Raw genomic sequence first — 27,648 nt, forward strand, 5'->3', positions numbered from 1 at the left:
AGGAATAAGTGTTGGTTGCTAAGCATGGAAAATAAACCAGTAAGTGAATGATATCACCTCAGAGTTATGAATCGAGGACTATGAGACATGGGCAGGGCTTTGTACATGCACACACAGAGTCTTAAAAAAATTATTTATATATATATATATGCCATTCCCAACAAAGTTGAGGCTTATATGCCATTCTCAACAAAGGTGACGGAGGCAGGGGTCTGGGATTGCAAACGGAAATCAGACAAGTCACAGGTAGATGAAAAAGAGCAAACATGTGGTAAACAAATTCTTGCTGGGCCACCCAGAAACAAGGGTACACAGAGGGGAGTCCAACCAATAGGCTTTCCTGGATTTCTCCCTGTCTATCACGTTTAGTTTATATATTAAGCAAGTTTTTCTGAATTCTTTAATTGGGTAAGGAGAGAGGGTCATAGGTTCTTTCTGAGTCTTGTGTTTCTTAATAACTAGCTTAAAATCAATATCCCAAAAGGCATATTTTAGGGTGGCAAAACTAGCCTCCCTCACCTCTTCCCCCTCATCCCCCCCACCCCGCCCCGGAGCGTCCAGCCCCCTAGCAGCGACTAACACGCAGCGCAGCAATCAGTAACTGCTGAATTGTAAGGTGCCATCCAGAGCCCCTACCTACATTTTCTCAAGATGTAGGAGCCCTAGAATTTGGGAATAAGGGAGAAAACCCTTTGTAAGCACAGAAGTCGGGGAAGTTTTGCTGCTCAGAGCTTCATTCCTGCCCGCAGGAGTCTGGACTCAGTGCTCCCTCCCCACTGAACACAGTCCCGCCGGCCTTTGACTGAGAGACCCCGCGCCCAGCCCCGCCCCAACCTCTCCCAGGGCCACGGAGTCCCCGATAGGGCACACCACCGCGGGGCCCTCCTCGGCCACTTCTGACACTCACAGACCGCCCGGCCAGGGCCCGCTCCTCTCCCTTCCATGTTTTTCCTTCTCCAGGTTTGAATCTCCCGCCGCCCGCCACTGCACCTCACCGTCACCACGGTCCCACCGAGCACTTCCGGTATGCGCGTAGGGAACACTGGGATTTGTAGTTCTAGGTTGCAGAGGCGCACCACCCTTATGCTCCCCTCTCAGCGGTACCTGGGTTGCTGATCCTCCAGGGCTCCTTAGTTGCTAAACCATCTTAAGTAGCCCCTACCCTTGCCCTCGCCTTTATTATTTCATCCCAGTATTTCCATTAACCTCGCTCCGCTTCCTATAGTATTCTTTGGTCCCACTAACTTGATGACCTGCTTGGGTGGTGTGGATGCACAGATAAATAAGCACAGTAAATGCCCTAAAGAAGCTTGCTGTTCTGGAATGAGTGATAAAAATATAGTCAAATAAATTAGAGGTCGGTGATACACAAAGGATAAGAGTTAATTGCTGTAATGAAGAGCCGTGAAGGAGAGGAAGACTTCCTTGAGGTGACAGCTGATTTGGGTTGAAAAGTTAACACGGATTTAACAGACTGAGGAATTTCAGTCAATGGAAACAGCATGTGCAAAAGCAAGGAGGTGAGTTCAGGAAATTAAAATCGGTTCAGTTTTATAGGAGAACAAAGCTCAGCCAGGGAGATGCAGAAAGTAAGCCAGGAGAGAGAGGCACAGAACCAGATCCTGCAGGCCCGTGGGCACCATGGTCTGGGGAGCAGTCATGTGCCAAAAAACACTTTAGACATAGCTCAGAGCCAGATTTATATTTTATAAAGATTTGCAGCAGAGGCTTGAAGGGGAGTGAGGCTAAGGACAGAGACCAATTGGGAGTTTATTGCAACAGCACAGGTGAGAGAAAATAAGGGTCTGAACAAATAAAAACAATTATAACTACAAATATACTGAAAAAAAATGTTTTGTTAGGTTTTTGTTTTGTTTTTTTATATATTACCATCTGGTATTTCTCCTTTTGCCCTTCTCCCCATGATGTGTTCAAGCAGCTAGGCAGCCTAGGTTCAGAGTCTCAGGGGAGAAATATGAAGGGGCAAAAAAAAAAAAAGGCTATCCAAACGTTCAGAGAAACAGAGGAGACTCAGGGCTGAGACAAAATCGTTTGGGAGATGGGGGTTTGAAAAGAGTGAGTATTCTCTGAGACCAGAAGGGATTCCCCCATGCCTTCCACCACCAGCACCGGGGGGAAGTAGGGAGAATCTAGATGATGGTGGCTCCTGGTGATACAGATCCCACTCCCTGCTTCCTGGGAAGGACTGGAGGAGCACAGGGCCCTGAGAAGGAACAGTTGCATAACCAGCCAGGCAGCTATGGCTTTAGCCTGTTGTGCAGAAATTACCCAACCCAGCCAGAAAGGAAGTACCTAGAAGACTTGCTCCCTCTTCTGGTCGTGATGAGGTCCCTGAGCCTGAAAGCCAGGTAGATGAGAAGAAAGGAGATGTCAGTGGAGAGCAAATAGGTGGCCAAAGACCAGATGGGCCTCCCCTCTTACGTCTTAGCACCTGGACTTCCCCTAACTTGGACTCTACCTCGGGAGAGAGGAGGAGGCAAACCAAACGGACTCACATTGTTTCCACCACCCCAGTGGGACAGGAGCTTGAAACAGGAACTAAGTAGAGATGTCGTCTCAAATACCAAAGTTATAGACCATCACATTAATATGCATTGAGTGCTTATCATAGGTTGGTACTATATTTAGCACCATTTTATAAGTACCATCTTATTTGATCTTCACAGTGTAGATGAGGAAACTGAGGCTTAGAACTGTCACACAGTTAAAAACTGGTAGAGCCAGGATTCAAACTCAGTCCAGCACTAAGCTTGAGTTCTTTTTCTTTTTCAAATTCATTTATTTTTATTGATTGTTATTATTTTTTTTATTGATTGATTTTTTTAAAGAGAGAGAGAAACAGTGATTTGTTGTTCCACTTATTTATGCATTCATTGGTTGATTCTTGTATGTGCCCTGACTGGGGATCAAACTCACAACCTTGGCATATTGGGATGATGCTCTAATCAACTGATCTACCCAGCCACAGCCTCCAAGCTTGAGTTCTTAATCACTATATACTATACCATTTTCAAGGCTATGACTATGAGACTGCAGAGGAGAGGGTACACTGGAAAGAGGTTTCAGAAGTAGAACCAATATGGTTGAGAGCTGGAGGAGAGGGGCGAGTCATGGGTTTCTACCATGTTTCCAGCTTGGAGACCAGGAGCATAGAATGGGTAGATTTGAGGAACTAGGAATTTTGCTTGGACAAGCTAAATTGAGAGGTATACAATTAGAAATTATTAGCTTATCAGTGGTATTAAAATCAGAGGGGTGAATAAAATGTTTGTGGAAGAGTATATAAAGGGGGAAAAGAGCAAAGGGCAGAGTGTTGGGGAACACTGGCATTTAAGAGGTGGACAGAGAGCCCAGAAAAGGAGACAGAGAAATTGTCAGAGCAGAAGAGAGTCAGGGACACAGTAAGGAGAGAGCTGCAAAGATATGTCAGGTACAGCAGGAAATCAAACAAGAAAATGATCCCAGAAAATAATCACTAGATCATTCAGAGATCTTGAGAACCGTGGAGAGAGCAGTTTTGCTCTCTGTCTTTCCCCTTCCTGGATCATCCTCTCTCCTTAAGGGAAGCCTGAGGAGTAAGCCACAGACTGAGCTGCACATTTGGTTCTGGCCGGGCTGTGATGGTTCTGAAGGCCCAGCCCTGGGGCAGAAGCTGCAGGCAGCTGGGAGAGCTTGCCTCTGGCATGGCACAGCAGGCACTCAGCAAAGGCTGACAGGCAAATACAGGTGAGCCCAACAATTGTCTTATCACTTTGTTTCTGGCAAAGCCCTAACTACTGAAAAGAGGCCTTTCCCCCAGAAAATGAGGACATTTGCTTTCTGATGCAGGCACCTTGGTGAATTAGGGTAGTAGGGTCCCATTGTCCTGGGGCCTGCTGTCCTCTCATGAAGCAGAACTTGGAGGTTTCAGATCATTGGAGCTGGGAAAAGGAGTCTGGGGACAGGAAGGCTCTTCTCATCGCCAGGCCTTTTCTAACCATCAACCTTTCACCCTGTTCCCAACTGTGAAACTACCACTGAGAAGTCGTGTGTTAAGTGTGTGTGAGTCCGTGTATGTATGTGTGAAAGGGTTGCCTTCTGGGACAGCTCAAGTCTTATTAAATCTTGCTGTCATCGTTAGTGAAAACGACCCTTGGCTAATTAGCCAGAGTCAGAAAACCTGAGGTCTAATCCCAGCTGCATGACTGCTTTGTGACCTCAGGCAAGTCACACCTGCTCTCCAAGCCTGGTCCCCTCCTCTGAAATGAGGGTGTGGAATAGATAGACGATCTTTGAAGTTGTAACTAGTAACAAGCCCATGATGCTTTGATTCATTGCTTCAACTGAGAGACTTGAGGGTGTCTCGGCAGGTGGGCAGGAAGGGCAATGAAATTCAAATTCAAGTTTCTGTGCCCAAGCACCAGCAGGGTTCAGCACTAAGATAGGGTACCTAAGCTGTCAATCAAAGAATTCCCTAGGAGTGGAGGGCGGTACCCGGTTGTCCGGTAACTCGAGGGAGCTCTGAGCAAGGAGCTAGGGGATGTAACCCAAGCCAGAGGGACCATTCCAGAAAGCCAGCTTCGGAGAAGATCGAAAGAGGTAAGGCGTCCTATGTCTGGGACTCAAAAAACCTGGTGAGGATAGCCAGGAATGCCTCAGGGATGAAGGCCTTGAAGAGGCAGATTTCTTAGGTGTTCTTAGGAGCAGGAGAAATTTATTTTAAAAGAGAGAGAATAGAGAGACAGAATCCTCATTCCTGGAAGTTGGCTCCTTGCCAATTCAATAGCCTCTCCAGCTTTGTGGCCCCGGTGCCTTTTATGGCTCCTGGCACATAGCAGGAGGTCACTGGATATTCACTGAACTGACTTGAGATTAGACAGCGGGAACACCTAGATTGTGAGTGGATGGGTGTATGTGGAGGCACAGGATGGAAGAGATGATGGAGGAGAGGTCCTGTGTGTATTCCGTTCATTCGTCCATTCATTCATGGTATTCATTGACTAAACATTTTTATTATAGTAAAATATGTATAACATAAAATTTATAGTTTTAGCCCTAGCTGGTTTGGCTCAGTGGATAGAGCATCGGCCTGTGGACTAAAGGGTCCCAGGTTCAATTCCGGCCAAGGGCACATGCTGGGGTTGCAGGCTCGATCCCCCCAGTAGGGGGCGTGCAGGAGGCAGCCAATCAATGATTCTCTCTCATCATTGATGTTTCTATCCCTCTCCCTTCCTCTCTGAAATCAATAAAAATATATTTTTAAAAAATTTATACTTTTAAACCATTATAAGTGGCATTAAGTACACTCAGATTGTGCAACCACCAGACCATTCATCTCCATAACCTTTTTATTTCATGTGATAAATATTTACTGAGAATCTACTATGTGCCAGGCCCTTCAAGTTGCTCCAAATCTAATAAGAGAGACAGACAAGAAAGTTAACAACTCTAACCCAGTGTGATAAATGCCACCAAAGACATAAGGTTCTATGGGAGTGTAGAAAGACCCAGTTGGTGGAGGGAAGGGGACTTTCTGAAGGGAGCTGTTACTTGAACTGAGTCTGGAAGGAGGACTAAGAATTTGTCGGGTCATTAGAGAGAGTTGATATCATGCCCATGGGAAAGATGAAACAAAGTGAGATGGCAGAGAGAAATTCTTAAAACTCTGAGGTTCTCAGAGGAAGGTAGGGCGGGGCTAAGGGGGAGAGATCAACCACAGGACTTGTATGCAAGCATATAAGCCTAACCAATGGGCACAGACAACAGAGGGGTGAGGGCATGAGTGTGTGTGTGTGTGGGGGGGGGGGGTTGGAGGGGTAATGGGACACATATGTAATACCTTAATCAATAAAGAAAAAAAAAAAAAAACTCTGAGGTTCACACCAGGGCAGGGGTAGAGCTGAATTGCCCTGAAGCAATGATTTTCAACCGGTGTGCTGTGTCACACTGGTGTGCCACAAGAATTTTTAGAACACTGATCTCTTTTCCCTTAGATTGTCAAATACAAAGTGACAGCAGCCAAGTCAACAATAGCCATCCAGTGTGAATGAATCAAAATTATACTTATTTGTTGTCAGATTGACAAAAATACATTTTTTTGGTGTGCTGCAGAATCTTAGTGATTACATGTTTCGTTTACATGTGCCATGAAATGAAAACGGTTGAAAATCGCTGCCCGGGAGGGATCCCGCTTTGGAGGCAGCGGAGGGTGACATACTGAACCCCGTGCTTTCCATTGTCAGTGCTATGTCTTCCCCGAACCCCGAGGATACCCCACAAGAGCCTGAGACCGAGCCCCCAAGCTCCAAGGAGAAAAAGAAGAAAAGAAAGTGTCAGCAGCATGAGGCCCGCATCCAGGTCCTCACCAGGGCTGGCCACAGGGCCCTGCTGGCTCGCCAGAACCGTGAGGCCTTGACCAGCTTCCAGAGGGCCTTCCTCCTGGCCTCCAAGGCCTCACGAGAAAGGGACACTCCTGTGCTCCGGGCCTGTGCCTTCAACCTGGGGGCTGCCTACGTGGAGACTGGGGACCCAGCCAGAGGCCTTGAGCTGCTCCTAAGGGCCCAACCTGAAGAGAAGGCACAGGGCAGGTGTCATGGTGACCAGTGTTTCAATGTGGCTTTGGCCTACCAAGCCCTGGGCAACCTGCCTCAAGCTCTGGCCTGGTACCACAGGGCCCTGGACCACTATCAGCCCCTCGGGGACCAGGGACAAGCCCAGGCGAAAATGGGAGCCTGCTACCAGGCTCTGGGACAGCCTGAGCTGGCAGCCCAGTGCTTGCAGGGAGCAAGCCAGGCCTATGCCCAAGCTGGGCAGCCCCGGGCTGCCGCCCTGGCTTTGGGGGCTGCGGCGGGGTGTATGCTGAAGAGTGGGCGGCACGGCGTGGGTGAAGTGGTGCAGGTGCTGGAGGAGAGCTGGAGGCTTGCGGGGATGAGTACGGAGCGGCGGCTGCTTGGTGAGGCCTGTGGTCAGAGACGTGTGGGATCGGACCTGGTGATGCTCTGAGGGGTGGGGTGGAAGCAGGGGCGTTTCTGTGGGCTGGGGGAGGGGATGGTGGGACGCTCTGAGAGTGGGACAGGGGCTACATCAGGATAGCCATCTGGCCTGGCTACCAGTGACCCTGGCCTTGCCTTCTAGGGCAGCTCTATAATGACCTAGGCCTGGGCTACTCCCAGCTCCAGCTCTTCCCACTAGCAGTCGAGGCCTTCCTGCAGGCCTTGCCCTTGTGCCGGGGGCCAGGAGAGGAGGCCACGGTGCTGAGAAACCTTGGGATGGCCCACAATGCCCTTGGCAACTATCAGGAAGCCCGTGAGTTTCACCAGAAAGCTGCTGACCTGCATGGTGAGTACCAGGGGCTGAGGAATGGGACTGAGACTAAGGGACGAAGGGGGTCCCAGCAGGGGCCCAAAGGCTGAAGAGTGAGTGGACCTTTAGTACCGGTTATGGGGTCAGGAAGCCCAGAAGCAGGGGGCTGGAGATGCGGGAGATGGGCTAGCCGGATAGGACAGAGGGTTGTGGGCCCAAAGGCTAGGGAAGGCAGCAATGGGCAGAAGAAAGAGCTATTAATACCTGGCTTGCCTGCCTCACAAGATCATTGCGTGGCTCAGAGTACCCAGGGAGAGGCATTCAGGCCAAAACTCGGGACTGAGGAGCAGCTGAATATGGGTACTGAAAGTTTGGGCCTTGAGGTACATCTGAAGGAGTGTTGGGGCTGAGCACTGGCATTCCTGCAAACCCTGTTCTGGTTGTTGGGGGGTGGGGTCCTGATACCCCAGCGGCCAAGGCCCCTCTTAGAATTGGGAGGGGGGGGGTGCTCTGTCATCAGGTTCTGTGGGGCAGCGGTGGGAGCAGGGCCGGAGCTTTGGCAGCCTGGCGTTTGCACTGAGCCAGCTGGGGGACCACAAGGCCGCCAGAGACAACTACCTACATGCCCTGCAGGCTGCCCAGGACACTGGTGAGCGTGAGGGGGTTCGTGGGGGGGTTGGGGGGGTGGAGCAAAGGCTGAGGGTCCTTGGGGCGGGTGGGGAGGCAGACCGGGAGTTGGGGGTGGGGAGTGCCTCTGGAGGGGGGGGGTTGGGAAGGCAGGAGCCACGGAAGGCCCCTCAGGCTCTCTTCCCCAGGGGACGTGAAGGGGCAGTGGCAGGCCTGCGAGGGCCTGGGGGCTGCTGCAGCCAGACTGGGGCAGCACGACCAGGCCTTGAAGTACTACAAGGAAGCGCTGGCCCAGTGTCAGGTGAGACCTCCCCTCCCAGAATCTCACCCTTCCGGTTAGCCCTCCAGGAAGCCTTCTCCGGCTAACAGGCCTGCCTCATGTCTTGTCTTCTCTGCACCATTCATTCACGCATCAAACATGCACTGGGCACATGTGCGCTAAGGCCTGGGACATTCCTGTGAGGAAGAATTTGTCTCTGTCCCCAGTTCTGGGCAGGACCCTGGCAAAGGCGTGGGGATGGGGCAAAAGAGAAGGGAGACAAAAACCCCCTTCCTTTCTCCCTTTGATGTTTCTTTCTTACCCCAATTCCTAGAGAACCACAAAGCCCCGGCCCTCCCCCTCACCCCATTCTCCTCCCTCTCCCCAGAAGGAGCCAGATTCTGTGCGAGAACGGCTGGTGGCCAAGCTGGCGGATGCCATGAGGACCCACTTGGCTCAGGGTGGGCTGGACCCAACTCACTCCCCGGTGAGATGACACCCGAGACCAGGAGCTGGGGGTGGGGGGAGGCTACCTGGAGAAGGAGGAGGTAAGGTGAGCAGAGCTGATGTTCTCAGGGATGCTGCGCCTGACTGCTCTTCTGTGTTCGTGTGCCCCTGGGCCAGCAGAAGGTACAGGTATCACCTTCCTGAGGCTGCCTGGGGGTGGGAGGTGGGCGGGGGATTGTGGCCTGTGTCCAACACTAGGGCTGTGTGTGCCAGGGCCTTAGCTGAGTGGTAACTAGCTCAGGGCAGTTAGGGACCCTGAGCCACACCAAGGAGGAGGTGGTGTCTTAGTTTTCGGCTGCAGTTCTCAAAAGGGCCACAGGATGGGGGCAGTGCTCCAAGGAAGGCCCTCTCTGCCGTCGCTGGTTGTCTGGGGCCATTTCTCCTGGATCTCCACCATGCTCCTCCTCTGGCTCTCCACCTCTCAGCCTCTTCAACTGCCTGCTCTCTCACCCTCGGAGATACCCTCAGGAAACCTCCCATCCCAGGAATTGAAATTATACTTTAGTATTTATTATATTTATTTAATAGGTTTTATGTCTTCTCTCTCTTTTTCTTTTTTATTTTGTTAATCCTCACCCAAGGATAGTTTTTCCATTGATTTTTAGAGAGCAGAAAAGAGGGAGGGGTGAGGGAGGGAGAGAAAGAGAAAGATCAATATGAGAGAGACACATTAATTGGTTGCCTCCCACCACACCCCGACCGACCAGGCGGAGATTGAACCTGCAACCCAGGCACGTGCCTTGACCAGAACTCGAACCCGCTCCAACCACTGAGCACACTGGCCAGGGCATGCCTTCTTTTATTTTAAAGACTAGGACACCCTATTTACAATTTGCAAGCAAAACTGAATTAGCCTGCCCACCCGGAGCGGCTCAGTTGCTTGAGCATCGTCCTGTGCACCGAAAGGTTGCCAGTTCCATTTCTGGTCAGGGCACATACCTGGGTTGCGGGCTGGGGTACAGAAGGCAATCAATGATTGTTTCTCACATTGATGTTTCTCTCTCTTTCTCTCTTCCTCTCTCTAAGCATGCCCTCGGGTAAGGAATAAATACGCACTAATCAGCCTGGTACAGAAAGAGGACTGAATTGGGAGTCAGAGGACCTAGGGTTCCATCCAAAGGTGGCCACCAACTTTCTGTGACTTCGCTTTTGGAGGTCTCAAGCAGGATGGGGTGATGGCCAGGCCCTGGCCACATCTGATGGTCCACGAGCCTGAGTTCTAACATGATAGTTCCTAGTGGGGACCTTAACAGAAGAGGCCTCACCCTGAAATTGTAGTCTCAGACCTGTGGCATAGCCCAGTTTGCTCTGGCACTTCTCTGTCTCTCTGGGGCCATGTGTCTGTAGGGAACGTGCACTCATGTGCACATCCACAGCCATTTTTCTGAAACGGATTCCCTTGACTCCCCTTCGGGCCCAGATCTCAGCTCCAGGGAAGCCTCAGCCCCCAGGAGGGGCCTGCCCAGCAGGGACTCCAGCCAGACTGGGAAGGAGCCCAGCAGAAGCAAAGCACAGGTGAGTGGGGTGGGGCGGAGCCTCTGGGGTGGGTGTGGCTTCTGGAGGGTGTTGGGAGGTGTTGCAGCAGTGCCGTGGGGGTCGGGGGCCTCATAGATACCCCAGGGAGGAGGGCACCTGACTGAGTGTCCCTTGGCCCCGTTACCTGGCCCTATAGACCTTTGGGTGGGTGGAAAGACAAAGAGTTGGAGGAGGGCCACGAGGAGAAGGAGGAAGACGGCTTCAGGAAAGTTCCCTGTGACTGGGCTGGCTTGTGCAGAGACTGGCGTGGGAGTAGGTGTAGGCTGTCCCGGCTGAGGGGAGCACTCCCCCCACTCCCTTCTTTCCTCTTACTGCCTCTCTTCCCCACCCCAGGCCTAACACCCCAAAACAGCCCCACCCCCATTTTTGCTCCTCTCTCAAGACCCTGGCCCATTTTCCCGAGCTCTTTCTGGACCACCTCTTCCTCCTTGCTTCCACAGCTTTCCTACCTTCTAGAGCTGCATCTCAGAGCGCCAGGGTTTGCTGGAAGCCTACTAGGTGCCAGGTACCTGGTGCTTCTCTTACCCTACCTTGCTGTTTACTGTCTCTTCCCTCAAAGGCTTCCAAATCTGGCAGCAGAATTCCTTGCTATTTGCTGACTTGGATTCACTGACATCTTTTCAGTGTATTTCCTTCCAGGCACTGCAAGTCATTCCCACGTCTATCCACTAGACGGCCCAGGCTCGTCAATCTTACCTGCCCCAAACCATAGTCCTTGGTGTACCTAGAGTGACCAACACATTCCCTCACACCTCCCTCCTTGTTCTCCCAAAGAGTTCTCTTTTCCACCAGGATGGTTCTTGGTTCAGAGAGGCCTACAATGAATGTGTCTGTCCCTCTCCATCCAGGTCCTGGACCTAGGGCCCATCTCCCATTTGGAGACCAACCCCGCCCCCCCAGAATGGAGTGCTCTGGCATCCTGGTACCCAGTGGCCCCCAAGCCAATGAGTGGGTCCCTGGGGGGGGGGGGGGGAAGGAGACCTGGAGAATGGATAAAGGGAGTAGGAGAGGATGTGACTTTGGACAATTTTAATGGAACATTATTGCTGTTAAAGTTGGTGGAAGATATGGACTGGTGCTTGGGAATATGTAGTGCTCTGAGCCTCTTTGTCTTTGCTCTTTAGTAATCTGAACGACTTTTACCCAGCTCAGGAGGCCTGGCATGTCCCCTGCCTCCTGCACGGCCTGACTGTAGACCTCAGAGAAAGGAAGAGTCCCGCTGAATGTGGGGGTATGCAGCTTACATCTCCTCCCTACTGCTCTGCAGCCCACCGGCAGAGGTAAGGGCTAGAGGGCAACAGAAGCTAGAGTCAGAGCAGGCTGCCTCTGCTCTTTCCATAGCCACTCCCACCGGCAAGCTCTGCCCTGTCTCCTTCAGGTCATTCCAACAGCCCAGGGAAACCTCCAGCAGGGACCCACCAAGGAGACCCACCACATCTGGCTTCTGCATAATCATGTGACCCCACCCTACTGGCCTCAGCGGTACCTCCCCAACATACACACTTGAGGGGTTTCTGGGACCAAGACTCTTCCCAGTTGTTCAGTGCTGTATAGACACGAGTTACAACACAGACAGCAAGTGGGCTCCGGAGCAGGCTGGACAAGGGCTTTGCAGTCTCAGCACTGAGGCTGCTCGCTCCTTGCTGGGAGTTTTGGACTCAACAGGCAAAAGCGAAAAGGGAAATGGAGTGTTCCTTCTGGATCCAAACCTCATGATCACTTAGGCCCTTTCCAGTTCTAAAAACTATAACTTCTTGACCAAGAGGCTTTGAGGGCAATTACTCTTCAGACCTCCATTTTCTCATATGGGAAGTGGGGTTATAATACTACTAGAGGCCCGGTGCACAAATTCGTGCACCAGTGGGGTCCCTTGGCCTGGCCTGCAGGATCAGGCCGAAACCAACTCTCCAACATCCCTCAAGGGGTCCCAGATTGCGAGGGTGCAGGCCAGGCCGAGAGACGCCCCCCCCCCCCCCCCCCGTGCACAATTGGGGCTGGGGAGGTATGCAAGAGGTTGGCCAGTCGGGGAGGGACCACGGGAGGGCTCCAGGGCAGTCCAGCTGTCTCGCTAAGTCCTGATCGGCCGGACCCCATCAGCAAGCTAACCTACCAGTCGAGGGTATTCCCCCTGGTGGTCAGTGCACGTCATAGCGACTGATCGACTGCCCCTGGTGGTCAGTGCACATCATAGCGACTGGTCGACTAGTTGACTGCCCTCCCTGTGGTCAGTGCATGTCATAGCAAGCGGTTGAGCAGACTTAGCATATCATTAGCATATTACGCTTTGATTGGTTGGACGGACGACCGGATGACCGGACACTTAGCATACTAGGCTTTTATTATATAGGATAGAAGGTACAGCTTAACCAATCAATGCCCTCCACTTCCTCCATGAAACACAGCAGAGGCTGGATGCAGGCCCCTGAGGCCTGAAGCCTGTGGGACAACGGCTGCCAGTCCACAACAATGACATTAAATACAGGTTTTTAATCGCTTAGCACATCCCACACATGGTTCTAAGTGCTTCACAACTATTTTCTCCTTTAATCACAACAGGTGAATCCCTTTCACAGTGAGGAATAGAGAGCAAAAAAATCTAAGTTGTTTGTCTTCCCAGGTCACACTAGTAAGTGGAGAAGCCGTGATCCTAACCTAAGTAGTGAGCCCCTTCTTCTGTAATGCTGGGCAGTTCCACTCCCCCAGTTAAGCCATTGTTTACTTGACAACAAATGTATTTATGCTGGTTGTATGTGTTATTGTAATTTAATTAAATATTATATACTAAATTGCTGAGCCACGAGTGTGACTAGGAATCAAATCTGCATCCTCTCAGTGCATGGGACGACGGGCTAGATGCCCAGTAGGGGACGTGCAGGAGACCGCTAATGATGTTTCTCATTGATGTTTCACTATCCCTCTCCCTTACTCTCTGTCTCTCTCTCTCTCTAAATCAATAAAAATGTATTTAAAACAAATAAATAAATATTTGTAGAGGACCTACTACCAGTATGTGCTAGACACAGAAGTAGGTGCTGGGGACACATCTGTTAATGTTCCTTATGTAAATGGAGTATATTCTTTTGTCTTGATTAGGATGCAGTTTCACCAATTATATAACAAAAGCCAACATAACAGAGCCTTTATCCAGAGAGAACTCTATTCCTGTCTCATATCAGTAGCCCAGGGCTAATATAGTGCTCTGTGGAGCTTGGGGAGGTAGGCAGGATACTCTGCCATCCTCAACCTGGGATTTACATCCCATGGTCTAAAGATTGCTCCAGCTCCAGTATAACACCTTCCTTCTAGCCAGTAAGAAGAGGAAGTGGAAGAAAAAATCAGTTACATATATCATTTCTGCTCACATCTCATTGGTCAGAGTTTAGTCACACGTGTATGGTTAGCTGCTGCCAGGAAGACTGGACAATGCAGTGTTAGATGGGCATCCATGTGGCCAGCTAGATCTCAGGGATTCTGTTATCAAAGGAAAAAGAACAGATTTTGAGGGATAAGTAGCAGTGTCTGCCACCCAGGAGTATTGCCAATTCAGTATTAACCATCACTGGCTCTACATTTAATAGCTGTGCTATCTTAGAAAAATTACTTGACTTCTCTCTGCCATTCAATTTCCTTATCTATAACATGAGGAGAAAAATATATCATAGGATTGACAGGATCAAATTAGATAATCTATGTAAAGCATCTGGCACTCAGTAGGTGGTCAATCCATGTGCCCTTTCTAAATTGACTTTGAAGGTATTTCCCAAAGAAAACTCCAAAAGTGAGGAACAGCAACAAAGTGAATTAGGTCTTGGGCACTGCCTTCCTGGGGACAGCTGTCATTTGGTTGTTTGGTAAATTCTGTGTGTGTGTGTGGTGGGATGGGATGCTTTGTGCCATTATTTTATAGGTACATCTCATCAAAATGAAATCAGCAGTGACAAGCCTTTAATTACATACATATGCATTTGGGAGTCCGTTCAGTATAGAATGATGCTTAATACTGCAGACTCTAGGTCAAGCTGCTTGAATCCTAGCTCCACTGACAGCTACCACTGTGCTATTGGGCATGTCATTCAACATCTTGGAGTCTCAGTTTTCTCTTCTGTAAAATGGGAATAATAACAGGGTTGCTGTGAAGATGAAATAAGATGATTCATGTTTATCACTTGGCACATATACTAGTAAGTATTCAAAATGTTATCTATGTCAAAGAAAAATGCTTCACCTCGTGTTTTAGAAATGAATTTTCAGAATCACCAAATTAATTTCTCAAACAGGCATGAAAGTAAAGCTATTTATATACTGGTAAAGTTACAAAGTTAATGAGGTCTTGGGCAAGATTATCCAATTGTAATGTACACTGTAAACCCAATTTCCAACCATAAACACAGCTTAACAAAAAGTTTTCCACCACAATCACAGTCTGGTAAATTCAATTTCCCACCACAAACATGTAAAAGCAAGCATAGCTGGAGACCAAGGGTACATCCCATAAGAGATGATAAACCTCATAAGTAAAGAGAAGATTATCAGAAGAGAAGTTAAAAGGTGGAGGGGGTCCTTGCTATTCACAATGAACTAGTCAAGAGGCATTTCATGATACAGAAAAGAATAAATCTAGCTTAAAAATGACCTTCATTCCACCTGAGTAATTATCTTAGTGCCTTAATGGTAACTTGTTATTCCACAGACTTCTCCCTTAACCATGCAAGGGTGTGCTTACATTCTTAAAAGTTCTTGGGTAAGAGATTTAGTTTTCCTCTCCAGGTTTTTCTTGAAATATTATCGTGACCGGGAGTCCATGGTTTCAGCATTTTTGACAATGGCACACTCATCCTACTTTCTATTACTATTACTTTGATAAAGAGGTAAGTATTCTGTATGATTAGGAAATACATTGTACTATCCTGGTAAACAGAGTTAGGGGGAGCTAATGTGAGGAGAGGGCCCTAAGTTATATAAAACGCTTAGTAGCAGCGTGCATAAGAACACTAGCTCAATTTATTGAGTCCCAAGTACCCGCTCCAGTCGACGCTTTGCATGCATTACCACCCTGTGAAATGTATGTACCTTACTCCATTTTATAAACAGGAAACTGAAACTTGGAGTGTCCAAATTCACTCAGTTAGTTAGCAGTAGGGCAGGAACCCGGGCTCACTGAAATGCTAAACTTGAAGAATTGGGCGCGCAGCACAGCGAGCGGGAGCCTTAAGGCGCTTCCGGCGAGTGGTCCCGCCCCGGCCTCTCGGGGGCGGGACATAGCGCTGCGCATGCGCCAGGGCGGCGGGCAGGGCCGAGGGCGCGCCCCGCGAGCTGGATGTCCCGGCTGTGGTCTCTGTTCGGGTTTGGGCTGCTGGTGGCGGGATCGCGCCTGCCGCGCGTCAGATCCCAGGCCAACGCCTGTCGTGTGGGACCCCCCTGGTGGGGGCCGCAGCGGCTGAGCTCGGGCGGCCGCGGGGACCCGGAGGTCATGGCGAGCGCGCTGGTGAAGTACTTGAGGTAGGCGGGGCTCCGGCCGGGCGCGCGGGCGGAGGGCTCTCCCTGCTGTGCGGGACGTGGGGCGCTGTGCCGCCCCCGAGACCGAGCCCTTGAGCAGAGGGTGTGCTCAGCCAGGAGGAGGCTCAGGCCGTGGACGAGGAGCTGTTTAAGGAGTACCAGTTCAGCGTGGACCAACTCATGGAGCTGGCTGGGCTGAGCTGTGCTACAGCCATTGCCAAGGTCAGTGGTGCAACTCTTCACCTGGCCCCCTGGCCTGAACCCTATGGAGTGGGACAGTTGGGGCGAGCTTGGGGCCGTTTGGCGCAAACCTACTCTGAATCCCCTCTGGTTCTGCCTTCAGGCATATCCCCCCACGTCAATGTCCAGGAGCCCCCCTACTGTCCTGGTCATCTGTGGCCCTGGGAATAACGGAGGAGATGGCCTGGTCTGTGCTCGACACCTCAAACTCTTTGTGAGTATGTGGAGGGCTGTGGGGAGGCAGTAAGGTTTCTAGGATCTGAACATGAATTACCCCTTCTTTCCTTTCCTCCTAGGGCTACCAGCCAACCATCTATTACCCCAAAAGACCTAACAAGCCACTCTTCACTGCCCTGGTGACCCAGTGTCAGAAAATGCACATCCCTTTCCTTGGTGAAATGCCCTCAGAGGTAGGTGGCTCCAGTTCAGTGCCCTCCTCCATAATAACCATTGTATTCTGCTCTTCCCTCAGGTTTCTAGGCTGAGCTCATCTGCGTATCTTCCTCTAGACTTAAACTCTTGGAGGGTAGGAATAGTGCCTGGCACAGAAGGGGCCTAAAGTATGCTATTTGAATAGAAGCAGTGTAAGAGCCTTCTCCTCCTCCATAAGGTGTGCTCTATGAGTTCCCATCACCACTTCTAAAGCTTCCTTTCCCCTTGTCCTGGCTGGTGTGGTTCAGTTGTTTGAGCTCTCTCCCATCACCAAAGTCACTGGGTTCCTGGTCAGGGCACATGCCTGCACTGCTGCCTTGATCCCCAGTAGGGGCCATGCAGAAGGCAGCCGATTGATGTTTCTCTCTCCCTCACTCTATCTCTAAAATCAATAAAAACATATTTTAAAAAGAAAGAAAGCTTCCTTTCCCCTTCACCTCCCCTGGTCACTCCTTTCACTCTGTAGGCATTCCTCTTCCCCTAGGATGCAGTCAACACATTATCTTAGGAGCTGAAGTCAATGCCTAAACCCTTTCTGCAGATGCATGGATTTAGGGGGTGGGAAACTTGAGAGCTTGATGGGCTTTTAAAATTTTTAACACATTTTATGTATGAAAGTGGTTTGTCCAAAGTCACAGACCAGATCATGGCAAAGCCAAGACCAGAACCTGGCCCTCCTGACTCCCAGTCTCAGGCTCTCCGATACTGTAGCCTCCCCAATGGCAGGCAGGCAGGCAGAACTCGGTGTCTGGACTCAACTTGACCTGAATCAGGGACCGACTTGCACTTAACTCTCAGAATATCATGTGAATTAGACAAAATTGTATTTGTGCCTCTGTGGGTACACAGGACAGCCCTCTCCTATTAAGAACTCTCTGTACATCGCTTCTCAGCCTTTTGGCTAAGATCAAGTGAAGAACTCTCTGTACAGCTGCTGGCTCTGACTTCCTTTACTTTTCCTGCTCCGCCACAGGCCAAGCTGATCGACGAGCTATATGAGCTGGTGGTGGATGCCATCTTTGGCTTCAGCTTCAAGGGAGATGTTCGGGAGCCATTCCGCAGCATCCTGAGTGTCCTGAGTGGACTCACTGTGCCCATTGCCAGCATCGACATTCCCTCAGGTGCTGGGTTCAAGGAGGTTGGGATTGGGGCCCTGCCCTGTTTTGAGGTAGGTACCTAGGAATCATGATTCTTGACCCAAGGCTCAGACCAAGTCTAAAATGAGTCTAGAGCAGGCGTCCTCAAACTACGGCCCGCGGGCCACATGCGGGTGTTTTTGCCATTTTGTTTTTTTTTTACTTCAAAATAAGATATGTGCAGTGTGCATAGGAATTTGTTCATAGTTTTTTTTAAACTATAGTCCGGCCCTCCAACGGTCTGAGGGACAGTGAACTGGTCCCGTTTAAAAAGTTTGAGGACCCCTGGTCTAGAGGTGCAGAACACAGCTGGGAGCAGAGTTCAAGAGTATGCTTTGCATGTTGGCTCCAAGAGACCAAAGCCTAGAGATACATGGAGCTCCAAGGATGCCAATTCCTCAGGTGGGGATGCAGTCCTAAATGGGGCTCCCCATTTCTTTAGGACTAGGGTAGAGCAAGGTTTGGAAGACTAGATAGACATCTGGCCTCTTCTGCTCTTCCTGAATACAACCCTCTTTTCAGGATGGGATGTGGAGAAGGGAAACCCTGGAGGGATCCAGCCAGACTTGCTCATCTCCCTGACTGCACCTAAAAAGTCTGCCACCCACTTTACTGGTCGCTACCACTACCTGGGGGGTCGTTTCGTACCACCTGCTCTGGAAAAGAAGTACCAGCTGAATCTGCCACCGTACCCTGACACTGAGTGTGTATACCGTCTGCAGTGAGGGAGGGCAGGCGTTTGTTCTTCCCAATAAAGACTTGGTGCCTCACTCTCCCAGAACGGTGGAAACCTGAAAGCTCTTCTGGCAGTAAAGGTTAATGGGTGGCCGGCAACACTGGAGATACGGTGTCCTCTTTGGGGAAGAACAAGCAAGAGAAGTTGCTGTGGCATTTGGGGGCACTAAATACTGACTTTCAGATGCTGAAAAAGTCTCCCAAGTGAGGTGTGCTTGTCCTTTATACACACATAAGTCTTACCCATTAGGGACACAGACAGGACACTGGATGAGGTTCTCTAAACTTTCCCCTCCCATTCAACAATGTAGCAAGACCCCAGGAGGTTAACAGAAGGAATTTCTTCAAAGGTGCCAAGGAAACTTAATTTGTATTTAGGACCTTCCCAGACTGGAAATGGAGATGCCAGTCAGGACTGACAGGCTAGGAGCCCAAGCTGACGTTTATTGACTCATTTGGCATAGTGTTAGAAAGCAGCTCACAGAACGAGATTTGTATGTTTTTTCCTTAGCGTCACAATATTTAAGAATCAGGACATGTCACATAAGTCAACCTTTTCAGTCTCTTTCAGCAAGGATGCTCCTTCAAAGGGTGCCTGCATTCCTACTGCCACAGCCCCCAGCACTCCTTGTCCCTTGGCTGCCTGGCTCCGATGGGCATCTGAGTTCATGATCTCTGGGTTAGGAGCTGCAAAGGGGAAGAAGCCCATTCCCTCAACTAAGGCAGGTGCTACTGCTCTCCTCTCAGCATGCTGGTATCCAGAGCTGGTTCCTCGGGAAGGACTCCTCCCTGGGAGGGTGCAGGAGACCTGATCAACTCAGGTCTCTGAGGCCTCAACAACTCCTGAAAAGAAACTGATCGAGGACCACCCTCACCTGACCTTCAGTCTCTCTTCTTCCGTTTCTTCTTTTTTGCTCTCTGGTCAGTGCTGACTGTGGCTCTTTCCTCCTCTGCTTGCTGCTGCCTCCTCTTCTGACCTCTGCTGCTTGAGCCAGGGTGTGCTCTGCTCTCTGCTTCCCTAGTCCTGCCATCCTCATGTCCATCGCTTATGTCCAAGACACCCTCCTCCTGATGCCGCCGTCTTTTCTTGCTTCTGCTTTTCTCACCACTGCACGCTCTGCTTTCTGCTTCCCTGGTCCCACCATCTACAACAGCTTCCTCAGCTTCTTTATCCTCTCTGTTCAAGTCTTCCTCCTCCTCGCACGGCTGCCTCTTGCTTCTGCTACGTGCGTCAGTGTGTGCTCGGCTCTCTACCTTCCCTGTTCTGATGCCATCCTCACCTCCTCCCTTACCTAAGACCCCCCGCTTCTCCTCTTCACGGCGCTGCCTCTTCTTCTTCTTCTTCCTTTTCCTGGGGGACGGATCAGTTTGTTCTCTGCTCTTTAGTTCCCCAAGCCCTCTTGTGTCTGTGACCTCTTCCTCATCCCCTACAGGTGTCCCCTCTTTCTTATCTTGAAGTTGTCTTTTCTTTTTGCTTTTCCTGATGCTCTGGTCAGTATATTCTGGATACTCCTTGTCTGCATCCCTTTCAGTTGCTGTAGCCTCTTCTTCCTCTTTCTGCTTCTTTTTCTTTCTTTTGAGGGCCTTGCTCTCAGTCTGCAGTTGAGGGATCCCAGGGTCCTGGCCTTTGAGCTGAGCCAGGAAGGCCTGCTCCTGGGCCTCCAAACGAGCAAGCTTAGCCTTCATCGTAATTCCATGACGGGCAGCCCTGAAATAGGGCCAAAGTCAGAGGGTGGGTATCAGGAAAAAGCCTACTTCTTGAGACTGTAGGGGAAACTGGTAGGGGAGGAGCTATCTTAAAAGCAGCTTCAGATACGGGCAGATAGTATGAATCACTTTCCTGGGGTGAAAAAGTCAAGAAGTGGTGTAGGCCATCCTCAGGGGTGGGCTTGTGATAGGGAGAAAAGGGAGACCCAGGAGCTAACAAGGAACTACTTACTTGTGTGCTGTTCGACCCTCACAGGCTTGGAGCAGCATCTCATCAGTCAGACTGGTGGAGGGTTGGGGTGGGGGAGATCAGAAATTACAAACAGATCTGGTGGAAAAGCTTGACCTCTCCTCCCCTCTAAAACATTCCTTCTACACTGTTCAGGACCTGGCACTTTTCTAGGTGCAGGACATACAAAGATTAGTGCAACACAGTTCACCCCGAAGAAGCCCCAGTCAAGCATTATCAGACCCGGTCCTTTCTCTAGAGATGTGCAGCATCTCCTCCCACTTGCCCCAGCGCTGAAATGAAGTCTCACATTTTTGGAGGCTGGGGCTCCTGGTTGTCGTCGTCACTGCAGCTTTCCAAGTCCTGGTCTGGCTTCTCCCCATCTGCAGTCAGTGTGGCAGTCTAGGAGGAATCACGAGGTGGACAAGGCCCACAACACACCACTGCTATCCCTTCCCTCCCGGAAGCCTCCCCAGGAACTCACACCCGGAGGCACAAACTTGCCAGCCCCCAATAGCGCTCTTGCAGACCCACAGAGCGGTGCACCGAACTGCCTACTTCAGCGTGGGCAGGTGAAGGGCTGTGGGAGGTGGGGGGAGAGCAGCCCTGGCCTCCCTGGCTAGTGGGCACAAGAAGGGAGGAAGGGCCATCAGGGCTTCACAGTGGGACAAGTGCCCCGTGGTCATCCCAAACATAGTCCAAGAATCTTGGCAATAAAGATGGCACCTTTCCCCCATCCCCAGCACCTATGCACAGGACTTTACTTGACCAGATTGAGAACCTACTATGGGCCAAGGGTGGAGGATACAGAGTGGAATAAGAATGAGATGGTGGGTCCAGCCCAGATGGAATCTACATGGTGAGGGGGAAGGGAGTATGGCATAACATTAGCAATTATGATGAAAGTTTGTGCTAGAGGGGGGGTACCCACTCAGATTTCAGGGTTTAGGAAACAGTTTCTAGAAGTGGCTGAGCTCTGGGAGACAAAACAAATCAGGTAGAGGAGGAAAGGGAGTAGAATATCCCAGGCAGAAGGAATAGCATGTGCAAAAACTTAAAAAATAATCACTCCATCTGGCTGAAGTATAAAGGTCCTGAGATAAGTGGCAAGAGACAGAGCTAGAGAAGGTGGCAGGGACAAGGCCACATGAGCCAGTCTGATCATCTGATCTGTCATCATAAATCAAGGAAGTGTCAATGACACAAATTTTTGTTTTAGACACTGGATGCTGTGTGGAGGATGAATTGATTGGAGTGGGGAGTTAGATTAACGGTGATGAGTCTGGTGTATAAGGCTGTAAGAGAAATTAGGTAGGAGATGATGATGGTCTGGGATAGAAGATGGCCACAGAGATGAAGAGAAATGGGAAAGATGTGCTAGATACCACGTAGAGACCTTGGCACATAATAGGTGACCATTAAATATTAGCTCCCTTCTCTTGACATGCTTAGTAGGTGGAGTCTGAAGACCTGGGTTCCAGTCCTGTCTGCCATTACTGGCCAACTGTGGGCTCTTCAGCAAGCCCCTCTTGCCCCACCTTTGGCCACATGTGCAGAGTAAGAACGGACCAGATCATCTCTCAGGTCTGACTTCCACGTCCTTTGAATTGGACACCCCCTCCCTGCCCCACTCTGGCAGCTCTTGACTATGCCCTACCACCCACTCCATTGCTGCGCCCCCTTTCATACCCCCCCCCCCCCCGCCCAATTCTTGCCTAGGGTCTGGGCAGTCTAATTACTAGTGAGCAACAGCAAAGTTGGTCACAGGATCCCATTGTTAGGACAATCCTGAGAATATGTAGGGCATACAAGTCAACTGTCCAGGCCCCAAGGAAGGAAAAAAAAAAAGAATGAACCCTCTCACCCCCAGCCTCTAATACCTTCACAAACTTCTGATACAGCATGTTGGGCTTGGGATGATTATGACGGGTGGTCTCCTTAGAAAGGCGCCTTATCTGTACTCCGTCCTGTGGGGAAGTTTCAGTGAGCGGGTGACATACCCCTGCTCCCTCACCTCCACATGTCCCAGGCCCTCATGTTTCCCATGCCCACCTATTAGAGTTCATACCTGCTTAGTTTCCACTACCAAGTTGGCTGCCGTTTTGTTGAAGAGCTCATTCCACCAGTGGTTTGTGAACTCCTTGGCAGGGTCATGTCCCACCTGCCAGAGGAAGAAGTAGGAACTCTGAACTTGCCTCCCTGTCCTAAGGGTTCCCCCTTTCCCCCATCCACACCTCCCTCAGCCTGCCCAGTCTTACCCCATGAGTGTCCTGCTTTAGTGTCACCCTGAGGGCCTGGGTAATGCCATTCTCCTTCCGGCCCAGGCCTTTGCCTGCAGAAGACAGTGAGTGACTGAGCTTACTCTGCCTGCCCCATGCTCTCACAAGGCACCCCAACACATGCCACTGGTAGCATTGGGCAAACTCTATCCCTCTCGGAAGCCCTCCGAGTTCCATTCTTTCTGACACCTCTCCATGCTGTCCCCCTGCCGTTATCTGAGCCCGAGCTTTTCCTTTATAATTCTTTCAGGACAGATGTCGTGTTCTTCCCCTCTGCCCCAGTCCTCCCAACCACTTCTTAATACCCACTGTCAAATTTCTTCCTCTTCTCCCCTTTTTTGGGAAAGTCAGAAATTTTCTTCTGCAAATTTCCCTTTAAGCTAGTTTTCCTCCTCCAATTGAGTGGACTGCATAGGGTTAATCCAGGATGATGCCTCTCCCTTGGGCAGAGGGTAGGCAGGAAATTGGGGTCATGTGGAAGGTACCCATGGGGATCACCTGGAGTCCATCCATGCTTTAGCAGCTGCTCCTCAGCAAACTTCATCCCATGACTCCTGACCTCCGGGGTGACCTTCATGTTGAGAAAAGAGTCACTGTCCTCAGGTCCTCACCAGAGAAGAAGAGGTCACTTATCATCCCTTTAAGAAGAAAGGAGAGAGCCATCCTACATCAAATCCATCCTGATTGCTCTTACGAGAATTCTTTCTTGAAACTGAGGCAGAGACAGAGGAAGGAGCCCTGGTCCTTGGGGAGCTCCCTGTCTAACCACAGAGAGGTCAATGCCGACGTGTCAAAAGTTAATAATACCTACATTTAGGGAGAGCTCACCGCCTGCCAGGCTGTGCTACGGCCTTACATGAATCATGTCACTTAATCTTCCCATCCCAGGAAGATTTTCTGAACTTTACCTCCCGGAAAGTATGATTATCCCTATTTTAAAAATGAGAAAACTGAGATCTAAAGAGGTTAGATGACTTGCTCAAGGTCACGCAGCTAATGTGTGTAGAACTCAAACCCAGGCAGCTTGTGTGCAGTCCCCACTCTGCCAGTACATGAAAACTCCCATGGTTTATTACCATGTAAGAACAAAGCAGTGAGATGCTTGTTAACCTGAGTTATAACAGTACTTAATAGAGCCCATATCCTATACCTGTGCCCTAGCATTTACACTGTCCTTTCAGTGGGGGCGCTACACACCTCTTCCCCACTGTCACTGTCTTTCTGTCTTGTTCAAGCACCCCTCTTGAAATTGTCCAGCTCAGGAAGGACACTCTTACTGAGCACTTAATGCACAACAGGTGGATTACCCATATTCTAGTTTCATTTAATCCTGACAGTCCTGTTAGGTATTATCATGACTTTACAAATGAGGAAAATAAAACCTGTGTTTCTTGCCTGAGATTACACAGCTAATAAGAGATGGAGCTGGAATATGAGCCTAGGTTGCCCGACTCTAAAGTGGCCCTCTTTCTATCACATCCCCAACTAATTTATTTTTTAATTAATATGTTCTTTTTAAAAAATTGTTGTTATTGCTCTAGCCAGTTTGGCTCAGTGGATAGAGCATCCTCCTGTGGACTGAAGGATCCCGGGTTCTATTCTGGTCAAGGCTTGATTCCTGGCCCTGATTGGGTACATGTAGGAGGCAACCAATTGATGTGTTTCACATTGATGTTTCTCTCTCTCTGTCTCTCCTCCTCCCTTCCACTCTCTCTAAAAATCAATGGGAAAATATCCTCAGGTGAGAATTAACAAAAAAACATAATTAAAAAAGTGATTCCTTAAAAAATGTTTTTATTGATTTTAGAGAAAGGGAGAGAGAGGGAAAAACATTGATGTGAGAGAGAAACATTGATGGGCCACCTCCTGCACACCCCGACCAGGGATTGAGCCCGCAACCTGGTATGTGCCCTGACCTGGAATTGAACCAGGGACTTTTCAGTGTACCAGGCGATGCTCAACCAACTGAGCCACACCAGCCAGGGCCTAATTACATTTTCATAGTCATTCCACTGTTCTTCTTTTTGGACCCCAAAATGGCTTTATTGAACTGATATACCAAATTTGCCTCTGGAATGGTTAACATGGCTGATTACAAAAGGCATTCAAAACTAAGACTACTATTGCTGACTTGATTCACTAAAGTTAACTTATACAGATCGTTTATTACAAGCACTGCAGACTATTTTTAAAGCCGATCAATAGCATTATTGGAGTAATCCTGTAGCCTCCCAAAGTGACAGTTCTGAAGGTAAAACTTCCATGTGAGTTTAGGAAGGTCTAGTAAGTATGCTTTAAAAAAAAATCAGATACGTCATTTTTAAAAATATGTATTTTTTTATTGATTTCATAGAGGAAGGGAGAGGGAGAGAGAGAGAGAGAGAGAAACATCAATGATGAGAATCGTTGACTGGCTGCTTTGGCACCCCCTGAACTGGGAATTAAGCCTGCAACCCAGGCATGCACCCTGACTGGAAATCGAACTGTGACCTCCTGGTCCATAGGTTGATGCTCAACCACTGAGCCACACCAGCTGGGCTGAGATACATCATCAAGTCACCCCTCCTAAACATTATATATTAGGCTTAAGAATGATGACAAGCCCAGCCACTGTGGCTCAGTTGGTTGAGTGTTGTCCATGAACCAAGAAGTCACCGGTTCAATTCCGGGTCAGGGCATATGCCCAGGATTGTGGGCTCGATCCCCAGTAGAGGGTATGCAGGACACAGCCAATTGATGTTTCTATCTCTCCCCCCGCTCTCCCTTCTCTCTCTAAAATCAATAAAAACATTAAAAAAAAAAAAGAATGATGACCAGTCTGGTTAGGTTTGAAAATAGCAAATTCAGAATGACTCACATTTCTGTTCACATTTCTACTGTGAAGAACTATTACCTGTAAACCTAGCAGATACCTTGACAGTCCCAACAGAAAAGCACTGCATGAAGCCCTAGCCAGTTTGGCTCAGTGGATAGAGTGTCGGCCTGCAGATAGAAGGGTCTCAGGTTGGATTCCGGTCATGTGGATTGCAGGCTCAATCCCCAGTAGGGGGCCTGTAGGAGGCAGCCAATTAATGATTCTCTCCCTCCTTGAAATCAATAAAAAATATATTAAAAAAAAGAAAAGCATTGAGTGAAGAAATGGCCTTATCATGCTTCTTGATACTGTTAAAATTCAAACACTGAAGTCTTTAAGGCCACCTCAAAACTCTGCTTCTTCTCAGAAGTTATCTATGACCTATCAGCTCCCAAATTTCAGTAATAATATAATAATACTTATGCATTTACTCGATGACAGCCTGTTGCTAATTGCTTAACACATATCTCATTTAATCCTCCCAACAATCCTTTTAGGACATGGTTTTACTGTAACCCGCAAACGAAGAAATAGTACTGCGAAGTTTAATTACTTGCCCAAATCAAATAACTGGCATGTCCTGGGTCCAGGATCTCAGGCACATCAGAACCAGCGTTAATGACCACATTCCTCAGCCTCTTACAGCTCTTTGTGCTTCCTGCAGCATTACCACAGCCTGTCCTTGTCGCGGTAATGCGAAACAATACGCCCTGGAGTCAGAGACGGGCTCTATCCCCAACCTCGGTGCGCTTCGTGCAGCGCCAGGAACCGAGAACGCGTTCAGTCATTCGTTGAACCGAATGGCACAGGTGGGATTGCTGTGGCTTACAATGGACACCTGTGGACGAAAGCAACTAGGTCCCAGGCCGTGCGCCGCCGTCCTTGGGAAGGCTGCGAGCACACTGTCAGGAATCTCTCCTCTCCCGTCACCCCGATTTTCTGGAGAAGTGGCCCTGGGCCTCTCCTTTTACCGCGGATCTGAAGAGCCGGCTGCCTTTTCCCTAGGCCTCCTTCCTTCGGGGTCTAAATCCCAGCCCCCTCCGCCTCCGCCGCAGTTTTATTTGGATGGCACCACCCTCTTGAGCCCGGGCTCCAACTGGCACCGCTCAGGAGGCAGCAGCCCCTTACCGTCACTGCGGGGTCCTCCCGGCGGAAGCATGTGCCAGAGCTGACTCGTGAGCCGCCACCTTCCCGGAAGTATCGTTTTGGTCCTTCTAGGCTGTCGAAACCATAGAGACGAAAGCGGGAACCAAAGTCCCGGTCCTCCCAGGAGAAACAGTCTGGGGGTGGGCCCATTTGCTGGTGTGGTTGCTATAGAAACTCGGCCCCAGAGCGTGCCCATTTCCGGAGGTTGGGGGTGCTGGGGTGCGGGGGTGCGGGGGGTGGGGGGTGGAGGGAGGGTTCCACTCACTGCCCACCTGCAGTGTCTGAGCGACCAAGGCACTTGTGTGCTAAGATACCGAACACAGCTTTGGGTCCAACGCTGAGCCAGCCCCGGGCACAAACATGAGGAAGGAAAACGCTAGGGGAAAGCATAGAGAGTGCCCTAGAGATTGGTGGAGGCTGAGGAGGTAGCACCTTTGGGGTGAATTTCGTGGGCACAGTTATTGATAAAAGCCTCTAGAGATTAGAGGTTTCAGCAGGTCCATCAAACATTTCTGACTCACAACTGTGTGCCAGGACCTGTCCTTTTGGTACTGGTGATAAAATGTGCAGAAGACACGAGCCCTGACTTCAGGAGGGCCTATTCAGGGAAAGTTGGGATCCTAAGTGGGACTGGAGGAGACTAGGGGTGGGGCATGGAGAGAGATGTAGGATCCCGGAATGCAAGCCAGAATGAGGGGGTTGGACTGGCCTTAGGCAGAAAAGGGAAAGATGATGCAAAAAAGTCAGCATCCCCATCCCCCGAAACTGTTCCTAGGCTTCACCGAGCCACCCAAGAACTAAAACCTGAAAAAAGTATCCGTCATTTGCCTCCCTATATCAGTATTTATGGTAAATTAACGCCTCCTAGGAACTTCAAAAAGGAAAACTGCCATTTCATAATAAAGCGTTGTCATGATTGCTCAATGTGTCATACTCCCTTATGTCCATAGAATTAATTTTAGTTTGAAAATACAGTATGCCACATAGTGCCCTGGTTGGTTGCTCAGTGGTTAGAGCGTATGAGTGGTAACGCAGTCTTCTTTCGCCACCTGCTGTGGATCTCAGGTATAGCATTTTATTTATTTATTTATTTATTTATTTATTTAAAATATATCTTTATTGATTTCCAAGAGGAAGTGAGAGGGAAAGAGAGATAGAAACAT

The 27,648-nt window shown here is 49.7% G+C and overlaps 4 protein-coding genes across 9 annotated transcripts in view; 2 read left to right on the forward strand and 2 right to left on the reverse strand.

The window, feature by feature from the left end:
- Window positions 1–1,008, reverse strand: part of IQGAP3 (IQ motif containing GTPase activating protein 3) — a 40,952-nt gene extending 39,944 nt beyond the window's left edge. For all 3 annotated transcript variants that reach the window (XR_013813006.1, XR_013813007.1, XM_079762188.1), the window contains exon 1: window positions 908–1,008. Coding sequence is in view for 1 of the 3 variants with exons in the window: in XM_079762188.1 (XP_079618314.1) it covers window positions 908–944 (37 nt within the window). In the remaining 2 variants the exon portion in view is untranslated. The remainder of the gene's footprint in view (window positions 1–907) is intronic.
- Window positions 1,009–6,246: 5,238 nt separating this feature from the next.
- On the forward strand, window positions 6,247–11,738 carry TTC24 (tetratricopeptide repeat domain 24; the record flags this gene model as incomplete). The annotated part of the gene is made up of 8 exons (XM_079762046.1): window positions 6,247–6,952; window positions 7,135–7,338; window positions 7,823–7,951; window positions 8,118–8,230; window positions 8,577–8,675; window positions 10,116–10,210; window positions 11,499–11,511; window positions 11,610–11,738. The coding sequence occupies 8 exons, from the start codon at window positions 6,247–6,249 to the stop codon at window positions 11,736–11,738; spliced, it is 1,488 nt and encodes a 495-aa protein (XP_079618172.1).
- A 3,752-nt stretch (window positions 11,739–15,490) lies between these two features.
- NAXE (NAD(P)HX epimerase) lies at window positions 15,491–18,332 on the forward strand. Of its 2 annotated transcripts, none has more exons than XM_079760823.1 (6): window positions 15,491–15,730; window positions 15,841–15,949; window positions 16,071–16,181; window positions 16,264–16,377; window positions 17,373–17,520; window positions 18,058–18,332. In XM_079760823.1, exons 1-6 carry the CDS (start codon window positions 15,549–15,551, stop codon window positions 18,258–18,260), a joined length of 867 nt encoding a protein of 288 aa, XP_079616949.1. In that variant the 5' UTR covers window positions 15,491–15,548; the 3' UTR covers window positions 18,261–18,332. The 2 variants fall into 2 exon arrangements, with proteins under 2 accessions (XP_079616949.1, XP_079616950.1); XM_079760824.1 differs by having other exon boundaries at window positions 15,597–15,730; window positions 15,845–15,949.
- A 149-nt stretch (window positions 18,333–18,481) lies between these two features.
- GPATCH4 (G-patch domain containing 4) lies at window positions 18,482–26,547 on the reverse strand. 3 transcript variants are annotated; one of them, XM_079760819.1, is made up of 9 exons: window positions 26,468–26,533; window positions 25,897–26,177; window positions 22,984–23,123; window positions 22,465–22,538; window positions 22,275–22,367; window positions 22,087–22,173; window positions 20,517–20,608; window positions 20,210–20,260; window positions 18,482–19,978 (listed from the first exon to the last, which is right to left on the reverse strand). In XM_079760819.1, exons 3-9 carry the CDS (start codon window positions 23,060–23,062, stop codon window positions 19,153–19,155), a joined length of 1,302 nt encoding a protein of 433 aa, XP_079616945.1. In that variant the 5' UTR covers window positions 23,063–23,123; window positions 25,897–26,177; window positions 26,468–26,533; the 3' UTR covers window positions 18,482–19,152. The 3 variants fall into 3 exon arrangements, with proteins under 3 accessions (XP_079616945.1, XP_079616946.1, XP_079616947.1); XM_079760820.1 differs by lacking the exon at window positions 25,897–26,177 and having other exon boundaries at window positions 26,468–26,547; XM_079760821.1 differs by lacking the exon at window positions 26,468–26,533 and having other exon boundaries at window positions 25,897–26,430.
- Between the last annotated feature and the right edge of the window lie 1,101 nt (window positions 26,548–27,648).

The sequence above is a fragment of the Cnephaeus nilssonii genome (assembly GCF_951640355.1).
Source record: "Cnephaeus nilssonii genome assembly, chromosome: 21".
NCBI classification, from domain to species: Eukaryota; Metazoa; Chordata; class Mammalia; order Chiroptera; family Vespertilionidae; genus Cnephaeus; species Cnephaeus nilssonii.